The following is a 22,135-nucleotide window of genomic DNA, read 5'->3' as shown; positions in this document are numbered from 1 at the left end:
TGAGTGAGCAACCTGATCTAGTTGAAGATGTCCCTGCCCACGGCAGGGGGGTTGATATGATCTTTAAAGGTCCCTTCCAACCCAAACTATTTTATGATTCTATGAATAGTAAATCAGGTGAAGAATCCCAAACTATTTTATGATTCTATGAATAGTAAATCAGTGGTGAAGAATTGGACTGAGTGTGGAAACAGAAGGGAAGGGGAAAAAAAGTAGGTGACACTAGCAAACCTGAAGAGGGAAAAAAATGGCATTGGTGAGGCAAGGAGTGGGAAATGGGACAAAGAGTATGAAAAGGAATAAATTAGGTAGGAAAAAAGACTGAGGCAAAAAGACCAGAGGAAGGGAAAGCAAAGGGCAAATATAGAAAACGTCAAGGGGGGAGACACACACAAAAAAGCATCCAACACAGCAAACGCCACTCCTAACCTTCGCACAAAGTCCTGAGCCCCACCAACCCTCTGGCAAACATGCCCTCCTCCTTTCTTCTTTTAAGCATTAGTTCCCATGAAAGTGAGGTTACTTAAGACGGCAAGCTAACGTCTGTGTTGTGAGCAGAAGGTCAGAAAGAAGAAGAGAAAATGAGGCATAAGAGAATAGAGGCATTGCAGTGAAATGAAGGGGCATAAGGAAGAAGCTTCTATTTCCAGGACAGAAAATGGAAAAACATATAGTACCTGTCAAATTTTTTTTTCCTTTCAGCACGACCTTCAGGAATAAAGTCAGTTGGATTTGTATGAAAAGGGAATACAGAAAAAAAGGAGAGCTCAAAGAGTATGTCAAGGGTGGTGAAAAGAACCTGGGACTGACGATATGTAATACAATTAAACTGTAAAAACGGAGAAAACACTCGTGAAAGCAGGTGAAAAATCTGCAGAAGTTGATTGTAAGATTTTATTATAAGCACTCTAGTGTACAAAAGAAGCAGCACAAGTAGTAAGTATTGCTGCCGACAGACCCTGTGATAGAATAGGAAAACACAAGGAGAATCAAAGATGTATCAACAGAAGAAAAGCAAGCAAGAACAAGAGGATATGAGAAGTCATGAATACTTATATACCAGACATCATAAGGAAGTGTGAGCAACAGAATACGAAGGATACTATACAAAGAAGAAATATGACAAAGAAAAAGGTTTAGAATAGGAATTAGAGACAACAGCATTTGAAAAGGACAATAAGAGAGCAGCTCTGCTGATGAACACAAACATTTAAGTAGTAATGCCCCTGACCGAAGAGGCAAACACAAGCTGATGCATACAGCTAAGCAACCAGATGCATCATCTGCATTAAATTACAGAGGATGAATGCAGAAGAGTTCACAGAAAGAGAGACAGGAGCCAGAGTCAGAATGACAAGCAAAAGATTAGAAGTTACATGCAAGTAGCCTGGTAAAGAGGACTAAAAAACCCTACAAATAATATTTTTTTCCTACTCAGACCACAAATGTTTTACAATGGTTATTGAAATAACTGAATGTAGTAAGACATTTTGTCCCAATCAACATATCACTACTATACAATAGGATAACTCAGCCAAATAATCTAAGAAGTGCAACATGCACTTTGTTTTCATTCATTATGACATTTTCCACAGTTAGATAAAAATCAAAACCACACGTCCTTTATTGGAGCCGATAAAAAGAGTAGGTCAAGGATTCTTCCTTTATCCTATTATTGCCAAGACAGAAAACATGTTTTTGCAATGCCCTACCTAAAAAACATAGAATAGACCTTTCACATTTGGCAAAAAGCATGGAAAAGTTCAGGCAAGAGGCCAGACGTTTTGTTAAAATGCATAATTGTATGGCTTAGCTTTGCAGAGGACCCACAAACAGTGCCTTCTCTTCTTACTTAATACGCAGCATCAGATTTTACCCCCAAAGGTATAAAAAAACTTATTTACATACACACACACACACACCCCCGAGTCTTTTATAAAAAAGACAAGAGCACATCCTATGCTGTAAAGACTACAATAATCTCCCCGGAAGACAAAGCTATATCCATAAGCACAATAAATACTTTAATTCATACATGAAGTTACTTTAGCACAACCTTTCATAAAAGTAAGGCACACTGCTGATGAGTGCTGCAGTGAGAGAACTCGTGCACTCCTTGTTCCACGCTGTCTCTTTCAGCTCTCCTCTTTCTTGCCACTGTCACCACCTGCTCATCCCACCACACATGTGCTGTGTTCCCACCTAAGCAGCACATAGCAGGGTTTCATGTATATACACGTCTATATGGCTTTCCTTTTGCCCCAGCTGTTTATGGCACAGTCCCTATCCCAGTAGCTGTGCCTGGATTTTGCCACAGGAAAAAAAAAATCTCAGAACAGATTTACATGACTTAGGCCCCTCAGTCTCTTATTCCACTGTGAGCATCCTTTTACCCCACTGCCTTCAGATTTTTAGGTATTTTAAATGAATAAAATAAATTAATGTGATATGACACAGATTTGATGGAGCAACAGAACTCAACGATCATGAAAGAGACATTACAAATACCAAATAAAAAGACTGAATGATATTGAAGAAAATACAATGATAAATGGAAGTGTGAAAAGACACACTGACAAGTGCTATTTTATAAATTACAAATATGTTTCAAAAACCTCATTCAGGAAAAGCCATGCAAGGAAGATTCTTTCCTTTAAATTTTCTTTACTATTCATAGCATATGAATTGGACTGTATGCAGCAACAGAGCAATTAGTTTAAATACTGCCAATATTCTCACTGGTGATAATTGGTCGCTTCTTGCAAGAACATCTGTTCCATCTTTCTTAAGAAATGAAGTACAGACCCTGTTACCTAGACAACAGAATCCTTCTGAGCATCACGCACAATAAAAGGGCAATATCAACCTAAGTCACACTTCATACTTTTTCTCCCCACCGCTCCCTTATCACTGTTAATGCAACCGAATGCCGTGACTTTTTAACATTAAGCCCGTATTTATCAGATCACATAAACTGAGGCCCACTTCCACATACAGTAAAAGTAACAGCTGTGTTACTGTCCTCTGGCCAAGCAACAGTCACTTCGAGGCTTTGTATCCAGCCAGTTTCCACCACCATGACTGCCAAGTTGTCAAGCTGAAAATGCTGCAGCTTATGAGTACTCTGAGAGCAAGTCCTATCAAATCTAGAAATCTCAGCTCAGTCCCCTTGAATGTGGTCCAGAAAGAGTCACCTTCACCGCCGTGCCCCTGGATTACTGGAGATACTCAAGTGCTACGGGGACTCATCCCATACTGGCACTCACTAGTGCCCTCCAGCCAAATTAAGGAGAGTAGCAGCAGATTAACCTTCAGAAGATGCCTTTTGTTGCCTTAGCAAACTCACCACAGTTTTATAAATGTTGATGAAATATCAACAACAATGAAGTGCACCAGATGACAAATTCCTCCGCATGCTTTAGTTGGATGGATGGATTTTTTTTTCCTGTGTGCATGTGATGGAGGACCAATGAACACGGAAGCTCAAATGATGTGTGACACGTAAGGATTAAGCACTCAGAAAGCAAGAGAGCTCACTGGCACAGAACAAGCTGCAAAACAATCATCACCACTCAACTATCACCCTAAATTCATCTCACTTCATCTTCCTTCTGACAACACCCTAAACTACTTTCCCTCCTCCTTCACCTTCTTCCCTTCTTCTTGGCTGCAAGAAGAGCAGCGCTGTCTATCATCAAATGCATATGCTGTAGCTGTCCCTGTTGGGGGAGGAAACTTCTGTAGGAGAACCCATGTAGCTTTTATGCATTTGGTTTTGCACATGCAATAGCAATCATGTCCTGGGTATGTACTTAAAGCTTCAAGTTAGTCAGTCAGTACAAGTCAATAGCGCTACAAAATGCCAAGCAGGAAAATGAGAAAAGGCTATTAAATCAAAATATAAGCAATCAGTTCACCACAGACCACACAAGAGAACTGAACACTTTAGGACTTCATTAATACAAACACGATTGGTATTTTTATGGGAATGCTCTGACAAGTTTTATTTCCACATATTTCCACTAGTATGCAGAACAACACAGAAATAGTTATATGAACATCTGATAAGCAAGTAGATGGCATTTTGAGCATTAACTAGAGTAACCAGGAGTATTAAGTTTAACCATAGAAGATAAGCGTGTTTTTTTTGTTTTGCAGATTCTGCATTTTTAGAGGGGACTTCAAGGCCACTTAATTTGATAAGACAGAAATTGAATGGTTTAAAGGAAGGCTTCTATAGCAGCACCTTATACAGCAGTGTTTCATAGGAGAAAGATAACATTTAAAATAATCCCAGTGGGATAGGAATATAGAGCTGGTTTTCAGGCCCATCTGTGTTAAAAAAACCCCACGAGTTCTAGAATTACTGAAGACAGAAAATAAGAGCTTGAAAATGGTCTGGATTTGAGATACCCAGAAGAAGGAAAAATGAAATAATCCGTCTGGCCTCAGAATGAAAATCTGAACAATGGAGATAGCTGAAAATTATTAAAACTTAAAATCACAGTAGAATCCCTTATTTAGACTACAAGGCTTCGAGCAAGTTCAGTGAATTTCAGATGTGGAACAGTACAAAAGACATTTTATAGTGGTAAAATATTTTTTAGGCCTCAAGTATAATAAATACTTAGAGTAGAATGTAAAGCTGCAAGGATCACCCATCCTCAGAAAATAAAACAGACTAGATAAAACCTAGGCAAGAACAAAATCACCAATACATAACAAAAATAACACGTCAAAAAAGAAAGAACAATTATTAGTCTGAAGTGCAGAGATACTAAGGCAGATGAGGATACTGAACAAACCTTGGAGTTTGGTCAGAGAGAGATCATTAATCACAGTAATAAAATGCTTTTTTAGAAGCTTAGAGAGGTCAAACCAAAATGGATCCAAGACAGAGCTAGTGGACAGGAAACCACTGTATTGCTTCTAAATATTAAAGGCCTCTGGAGATAAAGGGAGAAGAAAGCAAGGAAAATAGTACAAAAGGCAACTGAGGTAAAAAAGAAACTAGAGTAATCTAATAAGCAAGGAAAAATATGGAAAGACAATGAGAGTTGAGAAACAAACTCTGCAGGGGCCATGGGATGGGATAAGTTCATTAGCACAGAAAGAAAAGGCAGAGGCTTCCTCAAATGTCTTCAAGAACTGGCAGCAGAACTCATACTTCATAATTGTCTATAATCAAAATTATTCTACTGATAGCTTCTTTCAATACGCTGTTCACATATTCAAAAAACTGATGACTTTTTCCAATAGGGTAGCCTGTCAGGACTACCCTAACTTCAGTATCCTCAGCTGGCTGCATATGAAAAAGCTCAAGGTCAAGTATACTGAGCATATGCATATACCCACAATTTAGTACATGCACTACATACAGGCAACAGGCAGGTTGAAGGAAGCATCCCAACACTGCTAATGAGATAGAAAGAGCATCATGCTCATCCTTCCTACAAGGCAGGAGCATTTTGCCAGTCAGATGGCCAAATGGAGCAGAGAACAAAACTATGATGCTCACACCTTTCTTATCAAAATGCAAACTAAGCAAATTCTACATAGTAAACTTCACACTGTAAGCCTGTGGACAAGATGCTTCACAGAATTAAAGACATCCAGGCTACCCATTGAGTGACTATTGTACTGTTAACTACAGTTTGGAAACAGGAAAGCCTCCCTGTTCCTCAAAATCCCCATACAATAATGTATCAAGTCTTCATAAAGACAAGAAAAATCTCAGTAAGTACAATGGAAGCTGTATTTAAACAGAGCTATTTTTCAGCTTACCACAAAAATAGACACAGAGGTTCACAAGAAAACAAACACCCCACTGAAACTTTTAACATAATGAAATTCAATGAAGTGAATAAAGTTTTAGTAGAAGGTATCATGACATCTTGCCTTCAATAACAAAGCTGACTACAATTTACATACAAAAACCTGCAGAGTAAAATACCACTGTAGACTAAAAACACTATCCACTTAGCTATACACAGGGCTGAAACCAATGCCAAACGATGTATTGAAAAAAGCAACTTTTTTTAACATTTGATCAAGCCCTAAAGATTTTTCCACTGATGTTCCATTTTCAATCCAGCCATCTCCATTCTGTATTAATTTATCCAGTTTCGGCACTACTAATAACGTTTTATTTCTGCCTCACAGACTCAGTGGGCACACAGAAGCCTCAGACAGCTTGCGGGTCAGGATCAGCAGAGAGACCAGTAAGGATGATATTGTGTTGGAGTACATTACAGAACCATCTGATAAGGATGGGGAATCAGATGAAGTCTTCTCTACAACTCATAGAAGTCTCTGAACCACAAACCCCAGTTCTTACATGAGACCTTTAACCTCCCTGACATCCACTGGAAGGGCAACACAGCAGGGCATAAGCAACCCAGGTAATTTCTGGAGGATATCAGGGACAAATTCTTGATACACGTACCAGATGGGCCAACAATGGTAGCACGCAGCTGTTCTCAAACAATGAAGAACTGGTTGGAGATGTGACAATCAAAGGCAGCTTTGGCTGTAGCAACCATCAACTAGTACAGTTCAAGATTCTGAGTGAAGAAGGCAAGTAGCAGAGCGCAGACCTGGAGCTTCAGGAGAACAGACTTCAGCTTATTGAAGGAACTGGTAGGTGGCCATGGGAAGCAGCTCTGAAGAGCAAAGGAGCTCAGGAAAGCTGGCAGGTCTACTCAAAAATACAAGTATCAGGGGACCGGCTCGGCTAAGCAGATTGTCAGAGCTCCAATGCAAGGGCAGCATACAGAGGGGTGCAAACAGGGACAGGCTACATAGGAGGAGTTTAGAAACATTGCCCAGGCATGTAGGGATGCTGTCAGGAAAGCCAAAGCTCACCTAGAGTTGACACTTGCAAAGAATGTTGAGGGCAACAAGAAGAGCTTCTGCTACTACGTTAGTTGTGAAAGGCTGAACAAGAAAATCTAAGCCTGTTGCTGAATGAAGTGGGCAATTTAGTAACAGTATCTGAAGATAGATTCTTTTTAAGTTGGGACTTCTATCATCTTAAAACCCATGCCATCACCTCTCAGTCTGAGGCATCAAAAACAGTCACATGTAATGTTAAATTAGAGAAAGGCACATTCTAGAGTTATGTAAAGTCAATATACCATTCAAACGATTTTACAACTCCACACAGAACAAACTGAAAACATGCATAAACTAATTTTACTTGACTACGGGGAAAGTACAAATGGAGGAACATAAGGAAAACACGTAATGAGAAAGAGAGAATGAGAAACAGAAGAGAGAAATAAAGGTTTATGACACAAATTCAGAAAAGAACCCAAAATTTACAAAACATTCCAACTGAAGCTTTAAAACATATGTTCATGCATGCACACACATACACACCATCTTGCAGGGAGTATTTAAAAATGTCTTTCCTGCTTTATCTGCAACTCTGTTCTTCTTTATCTAAATGATAAAGTAGCTCTTTGCTTTCAGTGCACTGCTGCCTACAGCTTAACCTGAAGAGGCTTGGCTTTGCTTTTTTGTTTATTTCTGTTGAAGACACTGTCAATTGGTTTTGCATGTGTGTGTTCTGAGAAGATTCAGGATCTGAAGTGAACAGCAAATTCAAAGTGAAAACAACTGAGCCTGAACAGCACTGAACACCCATTTTCACCAGTCAGCTTTGCTGGGAATTTGGATTATATCCTAACTGATGCTGACTACCAAAATTTTTAGAGAAGCTTCTTCAGCTCACACAGTGTTAGAACAGGGTAGAAGCTTTCTTTTTAACATACATACCATAGATTTGTTGATATTGTTCTCCTGCTTTGAGCACAGAGACACAACTTCAAGAAGAGGAAAGTAACTTCTGTGTGGAAAAAAAAAAGTTTCAAATACTGTAGTTAGAAAGTAATGGTGTAATAAAAGCAGTTTCCCTTTTCCCTTCTCCTCTGCGTGCTCTTTTTTTTGTTGTTAATCTGCTGAAGGAGGTGGCTGTAGTTAGACAACGGAGCTGACTAGCTGCTTCAGATGATGTTCTACTTTTGTTACAATTACTTGACAAAAAAAATTATACCTCAAGCTGTGAAACTTATTTTCATAAACATTACAGTGCATTTATGGGCCAATAAGAAAAAAGTCAGCTTAATTGATTAAAACAAAAATCTTTTTATTCAACAGATTTACTACCTGTGTATTTTATTATTTTATTAATTGTTCTTTCAGATACAATAAAATTAAAAAAAGACAAAAATAGTCCACAGAACCCTTTTAAAGAATAATCAAAGCAGGAATTTAAGTATTCCTTTACACAAAAAGCATTTAAATTACACAGATTATACAAGATTAGGCCATGTAACGCAGCAAGCTCTTATTCTTCCTATGACATGCAAAACATGAGTTGTCATGTAGCTGAACCAAAAAACTCCTTCCAGCTGATTCATACTTATAAAAATCACGATGCACAGATACTTCTAGCCAACACGTCTTAACTCTCTAATAAAAATCCCTTCAAACTGTTTTTTTTTTGAACTTATACTTATTTCACTACCTCCAGCTATTGAAAGAGGGAGTGGAGTTTCAAAGTTTCCACAAACACAAATCTAACAGTCTTTTCTAATTAGGTAGTCAAGAATTTATGGGAAGATTTTACATTGCCAAATATTCTACACATTTATATTATCTTGGCAAGGGAAAAGAAGTTCTGACATTCAAAAGGAATCTCCTACAGCAAATGTACTCAGGGACACAGACTTTTTTTTTTTTAAAGTCGTGTTTTACCTAACCTTGCCTTAAACAAAGCCAGGGACCAAGGTTTAGAAACCTATTTCTCTACATAACAGTAAATACTGCAAGCTGCTGTGATAATCAAGGTCAAGGAAAGGGTCAATATAGCCAAAAGCAAAGGACTTGTACCTATCTTGAAATTCTATGTAACTGTACTTGAAAAGAGTCGATGGCATTACAAATCTTCAAAGTGATTCATTAATACTGAAAAGTTATCATTATTCCTGTACAGCTGATCTTTTCTACATTCTTAAGAGATGCAGAGACAGGTCAAACAGTTTATAAGGCCAGCCTAGTCCACAGTCTCAAATTGAGTAGCTTCACGTTTAGTTCATTTGACTAAGCCGTTTCTAACCAGGGATGTGAGAGCAGCTTGTAAGTGACATGCAGCACCTGACAGAAGTAAAAGCAAGTAAGCTTTACTAGCTCTACCAGCAAGGCATGACATGTCCCCTTGCCATGCTGCCAGCAGCACTGCTGAGAAGCACACGGCAAAGGCACAAAGTGCTTCAAGATGGAGACAGTAAGTCTAGCTGGACCTCCCTGGCTCAGCTTCAGCACCACACCACCACAGACCCCCCAAAGCCAAGAGGAGGGAGACGCAGCCCCAGAAGAGCTGCCTACGTGCAATGGAAGGCCACGAACAGCAGGGATACGGAAAAGAACATAAGTACAGTGAGACACAGCCTTGCTCAAGAGAGCTGACAAACACAAAAAGGTTACAAAAGCCTATCGTTTAACCTGCAAGGCTTCTAAAACCTTGCCCATCCTCAGAAACTGAAGATGCCAAAATATTTATACCCTCTAACACTTTGTAACATACGTTGCATCAATAGGCAAAAGGCCTGAGAATAATTTGTGCATGCTAAATTGTTCGAATGAGCTTTCAGTAACTCATTTAACATTACAGTCTGAATTATTTTAGCCTGTACCCATAAATGCAAGAACGAACACAAAGGCCAACTAATGCTCCCACAAGTGTCCCACAGTGTACTGGCAATGTTTCAAGGTCTCCCAGAAGGAGCAGCCTCCAGCAGCTTCACTAACAACTAGCACACACAGGCACAGGATGTGGCAACTAACATGGTTACGCATCCCAGACCCAACATTCACACAGGGCAAAACTGCAGCAATTCAGGGCACTCTTAAGCAAAGCTAGGAGAGAAATGCTGCTGCTTTGTGGCCCTACTCCTCCCATTTAAATCATCTGTAACAGCCTAGTGTAATTCTTTTTCCCCCATAGAAAAAAAGGCTACTGAGCTATAAAAAAAAAAACTGATATAGAAAAATCCAATGAAGTTTAGAATTAAGATCGCTATTTACAGAGAAGATGGCTAGAGTAGGTCATTTAACCTTGGAAGAAGGGAAGCTCTTGGTGTTAGGGGTAGGGAGAAAAGCTGGAAAGGACCAGGAGTTGACAGAAGAGCCTCCTAGGACCTAACTCAAGTCACTGGTTCACATGAAACCTTTAGTAGTAGTCATCTTTGTCTACAGGCTGTGCTTTAGAGGTAAAAAATGATCTCATAAAAAGATATTCTTAAACTGTCCTCTTTTGGGTTAAGAAGAATTTCAGAGCAAGACTGTATTCACTGCAGTACAAGTGACTGTTACAAATACTTTGTTGGTTTCCAGGACATTTTTACTACTATATTTAATATACTTACATGGAACCATCTCAGTAAGAGAACAACCAGAATACACTAAAAACATCAACTGTTTTTCAGAGGAAAACTGACCTTATTTTTCATTTGTCATTGATTTTTTTTTTCTTTTAAATATGTGCAACTCATACCAGGGAACTGTTATAAGTACTAGATTATGTGTGTTTTGGTGACAAACAGACCCAAAAAATAAATTTGGGAATAAAGCTCAGACCCTTCAAAAATTTTCCAAGAACTTTGCGTAAGATACCTTATTTCAGTGACCAGTCAGGAACCTCGGAAGAGCAACTCAGGATACAAGAAGGACTTGCATCTTTTATTGGAACTTATCAAACTAATGTTTCTTCATTGTATTTCACTGCCAAGTAGTGTATAATCATACTATTTTATTAGCACAAAATGCTTATCTGCTTATTAGAAATAAGTCTGAAAGACATGGCTCTATTTCTACTAAATGGACAGAAATACTAGAAGATTGTTTTACAGAATCACAGAATCTTTCAGGTTGGAAGTGACCTCTTGAGATCTAACGCAACCTCCCTGCTCAAGCAAGGTCAGGTAGAGCAGACTGCCCACAACTGTGTCCAGCAGACTGGAGACTTCACAATCTCTCTGGGTAACCTGTTCCAGTGCTCGGTCAACCTCACAGTAAAGAAGCCCCCCCCCCCATCAGGTGTTTACCTTGATAAGATCCCCCAAGCCTTCTCTTCTCCAGGCTAAACAGTGCCAGCTCTCAACCTTTCCTCGTATGTCAGATGCTCCAGTCCCTTAATCATCTTTATGGCCCTGCACTGGGCTCACTCCAGTTGCTCCACGTCTCTCTTGTACTAGGGAGCCCAGGACTGGACACAGAACTCCAGGTGTGGCCTCAGTAGTGCTGAATTAGAGGGGAAGGATCACCTCACTTGACTTGCTGGCAATGCTCTGCCTAATGCAGCCCAGGATGTTGTTGACTGTCTTTGCCCTGAGGGTACATTCCTGGCCTGTGGTCAGCTTGCTGTCCACCAGGGCCCCCAGGGCCTTCTCTGCAGAGTTGTTTCCCAGCCAGTCAGCTCCCAGCATGTACTGGTGCCTGGAGTTATTCCACCCCAGATGCAGGACTTTGCATTTCCCTTTGTTGAACTTCATGAGATTCCTCTCAGCCCATTTTTCCAGCCTGTTGAGGTCCCTCTAAATGGCAGCACAACCATCTGCTGTATCAGCCACTTCTCACAGTTTTGTGCCAGCTGCAAACTTGCTGAGGATGGACTCTGTCCCAGCGTCCAGTTCACTAATGAAGATATTGAACGGTATCAGCCCCAGTATCAACCCCTGGGGTACACCACTAGTGACTTGTCTCCAGCTGGACTTAGCACACTGATCACAATCCTCTGGGCCCAACTGTTCAGCCAGTTTTCAGTCCACCTCACTTTCCACTTACCTAACCTGTACTTTGTTAGCTTGTCTATGAGGGTGTTATGGGAGACAGTATCAAAAGCCTTACTAAAGTCACAACAAACAGCACCCACAGCATTCACCTCATTCACCAAGCCAGTCATCTCATTGTAGAAGGCTATCAGGTTGGTTAAAGACGAATTCCCCTTCATAAATCCATGCTGACTACTACCAATCACCTTCTCGTCCTTCATGTGTTTGGAAATGGTTTCCAGGAGGATTTTCTTCATCACTCTCCCAGGGACTGAGGTGAGGCTGACCAATCTGTAGTTCCCCGATCCTCCTTCTTGGAAACAGGAGTGACATTTGCTATCTTCCATTCCTCAGGAACCTCTCCCAGTCACCATGATCTTTCAAAGATAATTAAGAGTGGTCTCATAATGACATCAGGCAGCTCCCTCAGCATTTGTAGGTGTAACCCATCAGGCACCACAGACTTTTATGTCCAGTTTGTTTAAGTGCTCCCTAACCTGGTCCTCCTCCACCAAAGGTAAGCCTTCCTTGCTCGACTTTCCCTCTGGTCTCAAGCATGAGATTCCTGAAGGCTGGTCTTAGCAGTGAAGACTGAGGCAAAAAAGTTATTGAGTACCTTGGCCTTTTCCATGTGATTTGTTCCCATTCAGCAGCAGTCTTATGTTTTCCTTAGTCATCCTTTTGCTGTTTAGGTACTTGTAGAATCCTTTCTTGTTGCCCTTCAGGTCCCTTGCCAGACTCAACTCTAGGCCAGCCTTGGCTTTCCTAACCCCTATCGTTGCAAGATCAAACAGCAACTCTATACTCTTCCCGTGTTACCAATCCCTGCTTCTACCTCATATATGCTTCCGTTTTATGTCTGAGTTCAATAAGGAGCTCCTTGTTCATCCATGCAGGCCTCCTGCTGTCCTTGCTTGCTTTGCTACTTGTTGGGATGGAACTTTGTTGGATCCTTGAATATCAATGAGCTCTCCTGGATGCCTCTTTTCTCCAGGGCTCTCTCTCACAGGATTCTTCCAAGCAGATATCTGAAGAGGTTGAAGTCTGCTGTCCTAAAGTCCAGGGTTGTAATCCTGCTTTTTAATCCTCCACTGAGGATCCTAAACTGCACCATCTCAGCTAAATAAGCCAATAACAATAATTATATTGTAGCTCCCAAAGTTGTTCAAGACCAATTTTTCTGAGGATTTCCAGATTAACCTCTACTACCATTCAGCCTTTGGTTTCTGCAATTCCTCATGTGAAAAGCAACAGACAACCACAAATTTTGGAAGTGACTTAGCCACTAAAAAAAATTCCAATGGAGATAGCTGCAAACAGTTTGGGGTCCAGCAGCATAAGCCTAATATCCACTGTCCAAATCAGTCACCGAATTAATCTCTTTCTCTGAATAAAAAAAAAAAATTAAATTGAAGCAAAGAGTTTTCTGCTTTCTCCTACCCTCCTTTTATTAATACTCGCAATGAGACTGTACTTTTCTTACACCGTTAGCAAACCTTATCTATCACAAACAATTGCACTGAAGTTCTTCCACGCTCAGGGACAGGCTACGTATCCAGGCTACGTATCCAGATATTTTGAAAGTAGCCACTGAAGGGCACTGATTAAGAAAAGGCTTACATTTTTCTCTTCTCTGAATTAGTTTTTCCCAAAATCCACAATTAGAATTTTATAGTCTCTTCGCTGTGGAAAGCAAAATACTTGAAGTAACCAGCATAATCCTCTCACAGGAAGTAAAGCCTTTTGGACAAGAAATCTCAGATAAAGCTGTATTGAATCAGCACCCTGGTGCTTTTTTTGATAAACAAATACAAAATTCCATTACCATTAGCTGTTTGCAGACTTTTGAAGTTATACCCATTGATTCTTAACAGGTGATGGCCAAGATACTTCACAGGAAAAAAAAACCCTAACAAATAATACCCCTCTGGTCTGTTTCTTCTGTCTCCACCTGTCATTCTAAGAAAGTTACTTAGATAAGGTAACAAGCGAGAAGCAAAACACAAAGGCAGCAGAATTGAATAAAATCTTCCTTTCCCCCCAAAAGTACTTGTTACCTTTTCAGCATAATGAAGAAAAACTTTTCCGAAAACATGCATCAGATTATTTATAAATCCAGTTTATTATCCTTGTCTATCTCCACACTTGATTACGTTCAACTCTTCAGCTTCCTTCTTCCAAATCAAAGGATACAGGAAAGTTCCTCCTGCATCAAGAAATTTATATCCTTGCCCTAATACACAGTAGCATAATCATACGCTCTTCTGCTGCGCAGGCTTCCAACGTTATCTTTAAATTACCCTGCAATGAATATGCGCCGATGTCCCACCTCTGAATGGAAAGGAACAATTTTCTTAAGGCCTTAATGTCTAAAAAAGTATTTTATTTCTCTTCCATCTTCTACAATGCAAACTAAATTAACAAATTCCTAGAACCATTTTGTCTATAAATAGCTCTAAGAATTCAGGAATATTTTTTTTGCCCACATTACAAGAACAATTAGAAATCCCACCCTGATGTTCAAGCAATAATGAAAACATTTCATCCATCACTGGTTCAAAAATAAGCTAATACAAGTCTTGAGCTGTCACATTAGTTAACTAAATAATCACGTAAAAATGAGAACTCTATTTCATTACTCATTCATATTTTCCAGCTCTACTCTTCAAAAATGCTGTTGCTTAATAAGCCCAGCAATAATCTGCCTCGTAACAAGAACACAGAAATAGCTGGCATTTCAGTTATCTTCAGAATAGACTCAAGTTACAGGGCAGAAATTAGCTTTTTCTCCCCCCCCCCAATTCTTTAACATATAAGAATCCCCTCTAGTATTTTCTTATTCAATACAACAGAATTGGCTAAAATACTGATTCCTTCAGCAGGTACCACCCTACAGTTGAAAGAAAGTAATCATCACTTGCCCCAGGAACCACTGCCTATATGATGTTTTCACTGACATAAGCCTTCTTCCATGAAAAGCTCATATTAATAGTGGTAAAAGAGGTTTTATGTTTTTCAAAGCCCTAAGCAAAGACAGACCAACTTGATCTGTAACGTCAGAAGAGAGGAGTAGTCCACCTTTTCTCTCAGGAAAAGTTAGCCACATCTTATTCTGAGTGTCTAGGCAATACTACACACAAAATGGTCTTGAACTGCAAAACTGAATGCCTTTTAGTTCAGCAATATATTTCTTGAGCATCTTCAGGTTACAGAGTTATTAAAATATTCTGAACACACAGAGAACCAAGTACACTGGTGCTTCTTCCATGTTCTCAGCTTCCACAGAATATGGGTGGAGTTTGGGATTTTGGGGTTGGGGGAGGGGGACATTGGTTGCTTTTTGGTTTGTCTGGGGTTTTTTTAAGACATCAAAAAGAGCTACCCATGATATTTTAACGTGGCCTCTTTCCAGGCTGATAATCTTTATTTAATCAGTGAACATTACCTTCTTTGTTACCTATCTAAGCCTTTAAATACAAGATTAAATTCTAATGCATTAATTGTAAGTCTGATTCTCTCTGCGGAAAATGCACTTCATTCTGCTTGTTTCTGTATGACAAAAAGTTCATATTTCTTTTTCAACTATTTCACTTTTACCTTTTCCACATTTCTAATATTTGACTAACCTGAAATTTCACTGAGGCAAACAGTGATTTGCTACATTATCTCAGGTTATAGAGTTTTACAATAAAGTCTAGAGAAGAGTAAAATATAATTCGAGGAAGAATTACAAGAAGAACCATTGAGAGGATTTAAGCAACTTTACACAGTAACTGTGAAATTTCCCAGGCTGTACTGAGCTTTGCACAAAGCTTCATCAATTAAAAAAAAAAAATTAAGACTGAAATGGTGATGTGTCATCAGTGGAAAAAAAAAAAATAATTTGACACACTCTACTTCCTCATGATGTTGTGCCCAGGTATGACAGAATCAGCTCCATACCACAGTGCTATCACGACAACGGAAAAGTCTCCTTTGGACTATTCCACACATCTCCACAGTAGTACAATTTAAACCAAACAAGAATCAAACAAACAAATTCACTGCTGTCAAAACAGACTTTATAGTAACAAGAATATAATCTAGTACTGACATTAAAAGAGGACTTCTTATTTCCTCCAACGGCAGAAATACAAGCAAAAAGGTCACAGGGTAGATTCTGTGTGAAGGGACCGACAGCAATGCAGCCACCTCTCAAATCCACGAGCGACCTTGACCTTATAGTGACAAGCACTTTAAAAGGATAGTAGTTTTATCTGCTAAGTCTCTTCACGCAGAATTACCACGGGCACTACACTAAACACAATACAGTGGTTTGTTCAGTTCATAAACGTCATGAGTTTCTAATGCTTCACATTGCATTGCACACTTGATTGCTATATTTCAATGCAACACTACTAGATCATACAGAGTTTTAGGCACAAATCCTATCACACATTTCAACAGCCCTCAGCATAGTGACAGCATTCAAACAAGGTAAATATTTAATCAAGCAAGCGCACTACTTCTGCAATGCAAGAAATTCTTGCATTACAGAGTTTTACTCACTATCCAGCACTTTGACAGTAATGCACATTTTCAGTCATAAAACAAACGTTTAAAGATCAAAATCTATCTTCACATACAAACACCTAATTCTTACCAACTTTGAAAGAATGATATGTACACACATATGTATGGGCACTACTGTGCTCAGAAGTGTGCAGTTTCTGAATCCATTTTTTCCTAAGATACAAGTAATAAAAATACAATTAAAGCTGCTTATTTTGCTATGAAATTTCTCTGTACTTAGCAAAGCAAATAAAGAACGAGGAGAACAAATTGTTCTCAGGTGCTAAAGAAGAGTAAGCTACCATTCGTCTGAAACAAAATACATTATTAGCAAGTGGACTTACAATGACAGTTGTAATCTTTCAGAACCTTTATCCTCCGAGTCATTTTAAAAACATCCAGTTTTAAAATAAATCTTCATTAAAAGGATTCATGTATATTTCCCTCTCAAAACTTAAAAGCAGATAAAACAAAACTATACTAGAAAGAGGCATTACCATTACCTAGCAAGAACATCTCTTTCCACTCAAAAAAAAAAAGTATTATTTAGAAAGCATTTTAAGAAAATCTTATGTTTGAATAACTTTCATGCTTGCATACTTTAAGGAAAACATTTAGATAAACTTTGTGTTACTGAATTAAGAGAAAATAAAATATCTTATCTGTTGAATAATAGTGTCAGTAAAAATACTTTTGTTTATGTACACTTACTGCAATCTCTCTACAGGCCGACATGGATATCCCTGTACCTTCAATCTGCTTCAGTGCATACTCCTTTTCATCTTTTCTGTACACAAAAAAAAAGAGAGGAATATTTTTAGCTCTGACTTATATTACACCAATCAATACAAGTATAATGGTTTATTTTAATTTATTAAGGATTACAAAGCCAAAAAGCCAATCTGTTTTTATGCATAAATTACACTTAGATATTAAAAGTAGGTTTCCTTCTCACACAGACTTAAATTCCAAACCCCCGCGTAAAGAAACTTTGTTAACCTATATCCATTTCTCTCTGAAACCATATAGATAACTGCAAATACATCTACAGAGAATTTTGGAGGACACTTTTCCTGAAATTCCAGGATACTGTCTACTACCATGAAAAAGCAGTACAGTTGTATCGTACCCCATGCCTGGAAAACTCTCCTGGAAATACCTAGGAACCACAAGGATCTCACTTGATTTTACGAGCCGCTATCAATTCACTTTTACTTCTGAAATACTATTATGTTTTAAACTAATTATACTTATTGAAAGAACATGAATTTCACCAGGCAAGTTTGTGTTTGCCAGAGCACGAGCACAGAACTCTCTTTGAGTGCTGGCTACTGGCAGAACCCTACACGGTATACGAAACTCTGTGCTCTGAAGTACAAAGCCGAAACACAGATTATCCTTTTAAATAATCACAGTTTAAAGTGATTTAGAGGGAAAACCAACAGAACAAGAAAATGAAGTAGCATCTCAAAGCCCTTGCAATACAACACAACCAGCTTACTGCCTATGGTAAGGTTTTACAGGATTCAGCTGTCATCGATAGATGTTGATAAGCACCGATACCCACAGTGCTGATGTACTTCTGCAGACTCACCAGTTACAATTCAACAACCCACTAACCCCCATCTAAATTCCCTATGGCATTTCTAGTAGACTTCAGTTTCCCCTTCATCCAGTCCCAAACCGTTTTGTTTTGCTATGCTGAAAAATCAACTTGCACTAGTTTCAGCCTCTCTTACTTTTAGAGGTCTGCGTCCTGCCCAGCTCCAGCCTCTTTGCCATCCCCATCGCTGAAATTCACGGGATGAGAAGTGGCTGAGTGAAGGAATGTGGGGAGGGGATGAGATTGACCAGAAATTATAACTGCCTACACGTATTAGTAACTACAGGTGATCATTTTTCTCAGTAATTTTCAGTAGCAGTTAAACCCACAATGCATATCTATAGTTAACATTGTGCTTGGCTTCCATTTCACACGAGGTTTTTTGAAGCAAAAATATGACAAGAAAAATTCCAGATGTATTCTGACTACACATGAAAATTCAGTACACTGCAAGTTTTGCAAAAAGTAAATCCACCTTTGAAGTAGGAGTCACTCAGCAGCTGCTCCAACTGCGAAACCTGAGTTCTGGTGCTGCACCTTAGCTCAGAAATATTTGAGAGAGGAATAACAACTAAGCACTTACGTGAAATCTTTGGAAATATTTGAAAATATATTCCCTCCAAATTAAAAAACAGATAAATTCAGTTGTAATGGAATTACAATCTGCTTTATTTCAAGCAGGGTGTTTCCGTGTGTTTGGGATTTGGTGCAACACTGATCTCTAAGGAAGCAAGACCAAGCATGTTAGGCTACAGGCTTGAAGGGCCTCTTTCTCCAGATAGATTTGGAGTAACGGAAGATCCTTCTGCAGCTGAAACTAAAGGAATGGGTTACTTTAAGGTGACCTAAACGATTTTGGAACTGCCAGAGAAATACATTCTTGTTCTGCACAGATTTTCCATAGAGAAATGGGAAGGACAGCGACTTACAACATGCCTTGCAACTACCCCCAAAATATTCACCCATTCAGATACTTACACACAAATCTTAACAACTAACACACATGACAAAGGAACGTAAGATTGGACCCTCCTCTTCTAAAACAAACTTCTATTCTTCTATGGTAATTAAAATGAAATAGCCTCATATCACAGTATTTTAAACATGTAACTAAACATGTAACTTCTGACTCTGTTTTTTTTTTGGGGGGGGAACACCCAAAACTTTTCAAGGGCAAAAGAAAGCCTAAGAAGTTACCATTACTAAAATTAGGCAAAAAACTGCATTAACAGCTCGTAAGAGCTGCTCGCCAAGCACACTTTCACGAGTAACTTCAGAAGTGGACGTGTCTGCTTCCTAAGCAGAAGGATTCACCAGGATCTACTGACATGATAATTCAGATTCCTTCTTTGCTCCCCACTGAGCAGCCCTTTATTTTCCTGAATTAGTCATTTATAAGAACTTGGCTCAAGACACAGATGCAGAACCAAGAAATGTGTAACTTTACAGGTAAATAAGCTTATATCTTACCTCACAAAAATTGCTTTTGATTTCATTAGTTAGTCCAAATTTTAAAGAGTAAATAATAAATGCCCATCCCCTCTCATACACGGTTCTGCTATCTATGCAGAAGATTTAGGTAAACTGCAAAGTATTAACTCCATAACTCAGATCGCTTACTGAGACTGTGAAGGCAAAATTATACTGTCCGCAGAACCAAAACCAACTCCGGACATTTAAAATTGGTCATAGCTTTTAAACTATGGTTGTGTTTAAACTACACAGTACAGAATAATCCCATGCAGACCTATCAGCTTGAATCCAAAACAATGTAGTCACTACAGCACTCTTTTGGCACATCTCCTTAACCAGGCATAACACTTCACTGATACAGCTACCCTTGAACTAGTTCTACAGATGCAAGCATTCCATTCAGTTACTCAGACCTTCACAGACTCAAGGTCTCTGCAGAGACCGGGCATGCCGTTTGGCACACACCGCCTTCAACAGCATTGCTTAACACCACTGCCACTGTGAGTCTGTCACCACTTAACAGCCAGCCACTCTACGCAGGATTTTAAGATACAAATGAGAAATGATGAAAGGTGTCTAAAAAAAAAAATAAACGACCCAACAACTTAAGCTATTATATAGCATGTGGGAAAAGAAGGCAATCTTACTGAGCTGCAAACAACGTAACTTCTAGGACATTGGGTTTTGTGAACATTGAGCAAAAATGGGGATAATGAAATACTTACCTACAATAAATGGGTATCAAGAACTCCAAAGATACCATATTCTAGATCTCACAAAATGTTTTTTTACCAACAGCTTCAGAATCATCAACATAGCCTCCTTTAAATTCATAAATATCATTTACTTGCTCTGGCAGAAATGCAAGTCTATATGAATACTTTTCCAAAGTTAACTGTTCTTATTATGCAAACATAACAGCTGTTTAAAGCACTTTCCACAAGATCTCCACCAACTGGTATTTTAACTAGCAATATTTCCCATTTAATAGTAACCTCAAGATAATTTGAGAAATAAAAGAAATGTATTTAAAACTTCAATACCAAGTCAGCCAATGCAATCTGATGAAATACACAATTCTGGTTACTCAATAAAATGGTATTAAATGGCCAAAGAAAAAAAAATAGGTACTTTATTAGCTATTTCCCCACTTGTAAGAATTCAATAAATAATGTCAAATGTTGTGTGTGATAGGTAAGAATACTGTTCAACTCCCTAAAGACCTATGCTCTTACAAAACACTTGAGGCAGGGGGAGGTATTGCTACTTCATGTTGAATATACAGAAAAACTCCAGTGAACTTTGAACACATTTCAAGAACTTGTACAGAATTATACAACAGGAAAGTTTTCATAAATCCTTTCCTGACAAATCCTGTATCAGTACATTTTCACTAGAGAGCAGAGCAAGTGTGATTAAGTTTAAAAACCAAACTCGAACAACAACAAACTACACAGCTCTGGTATGAGGCAAAAGGCACCCATGCTAGGGCGGGCCAAGCAGAAGCAAGGTCTTTGCCCATAATCATTTCCATCTGGTCCACAGAAATACCGGCTTGGGAGCAGGCCAACTAAGTTGAAGGTCCTGCTGTGCAGGGGTTTGTCTGACAGCAGGGAGCAAGCGGCATAGACCAAGGTTTAATCAAGCAGGTTCTATTAAACGGCCACCCCAGGCTAACGGTGGCAATGTGCTCACTGAATCTGAGCAAAAAACATAGCAAAACATAACTGAAAAGGAACTCCATTTTTTAAGAGGGTGTGACTCAACAATTCTTATTAAAGCTTTTCAAAATTGATGCAGAAGAATTTGCCTGATAAAACAGGTACGAGGTCACACCTCCATGAGGTTTCTCCACCCTCCAAGTTCCCTTACCCAAAACTCGGGGCAAAGATTAAAACAAACATTGTTTCTACTTCCAGAAGCTTTACAATTCATGCTATTTTTAACAGGGATTAACTTTTTACAAAAATGGAACTGATGAGATACCCCTCAAAACTTCCTGATTTGGTATTTTAGATATCTATAGGCAGCATCCAAACACAAGGCTCCTCACATCTACCAGTAATAATTCAGAACATCTCTCAAAAATCCATACCAGTGTAAGGCCATAACCTGGTCTTTGAGCTTAAGCTTTTCTCCCTCACCAATAAATATCCCATTCTGCAAGTCCTTAAGATTAATGTTAACATTTTAATTTGTACAGTGCAAAGGAAAATTCTGTCTTCTTTCCCCATAAAACCATACTCAGCTGGCTTATGTCCAGTTACAGTATTCAATGCAGAAAATACATGATTACTACTTCTCTGGGTAACACTTTCAGTTTCCATTTTCCAAATGCTTTGGAAAGAACAAAAAGTACCAAATTCACTTTAGAAGGGTGCAGTTCAGAAGACTTAGAATAATTAAAACATTTCAAAGGAGTTAAACTGTCTTAATTATTGCAATTGTACTTCAGAGTGCTCCCACCATATGAAAAACTACTTTACAAACAAGCCAATGGAAAACTAGAAGCAACTTGCCCAAGATGATAAGAAAAAAAAAATAGGAGGATTTGAAAATAGTGCATGGTTCAAACTATTGTTTTATCCCTATTAGTCAATTTTTTTACTTTTAATGGTGGTCCTTCATTAATTCACATAATTTAACATACATCCCAACTTCAGAATTAATTATC

At 38.8% G+C, this 22,135-nt stretch overlaps 1 protein-coding gene across 1 annotated transcript in view; it reads right to left on the bottom strand.

Annotated features, from left to right (window-relative positions):
* The window catches only part of CDK19 (cyclin dependent kinase 19), a 121,722-nt gene extending 104,203 nt beyond the window's left edge, over nucleotides 1-17,519 (bottom strand). Inside the window, exons 1-2 of the mRNA XM_009289198.1 lie at nucleotides 17,515-17,519; nucleotides 17,097-17,172 (exon numbers count right to left, since the gene is read on the bottom strand). Of these exons, the coding sequence (XP_009287473.1) occupies nucleotides 17,097-17,172; nucleotides 17,515-17,519 (81 nt within the window). The remainder of the gene's footprint in view (nucleotides 1-17,096; nucleotides 17,173-17,514) is intronic.
* Nucleotides 17,520-22,135: the final 4,616 nt, after the last annotated feature.

The sequence above is a fragment of the Aptenodytes forsteri genome, unplaced genomic scaffold (assembly GCF_000699145.1).
Source record: "Aptenodytes forsteri isolate BGI_AS27 unplaced genomic scaffold, ASM69914v1 Scaffold217, whole genome shotgun sequence".
Taxonomy (NCBI): domain Eukaryota; kingdom Metazoa; phylum Chordata; class Aves; order Sphenisciformes; family Spheniscidae; genus Aptenodytes; species Aptenodytes forsteri.
Note: the sequence above shows the minus strand (reverse complement) of the source record. Positions and strands in the feature narration are given on the sequence as shown.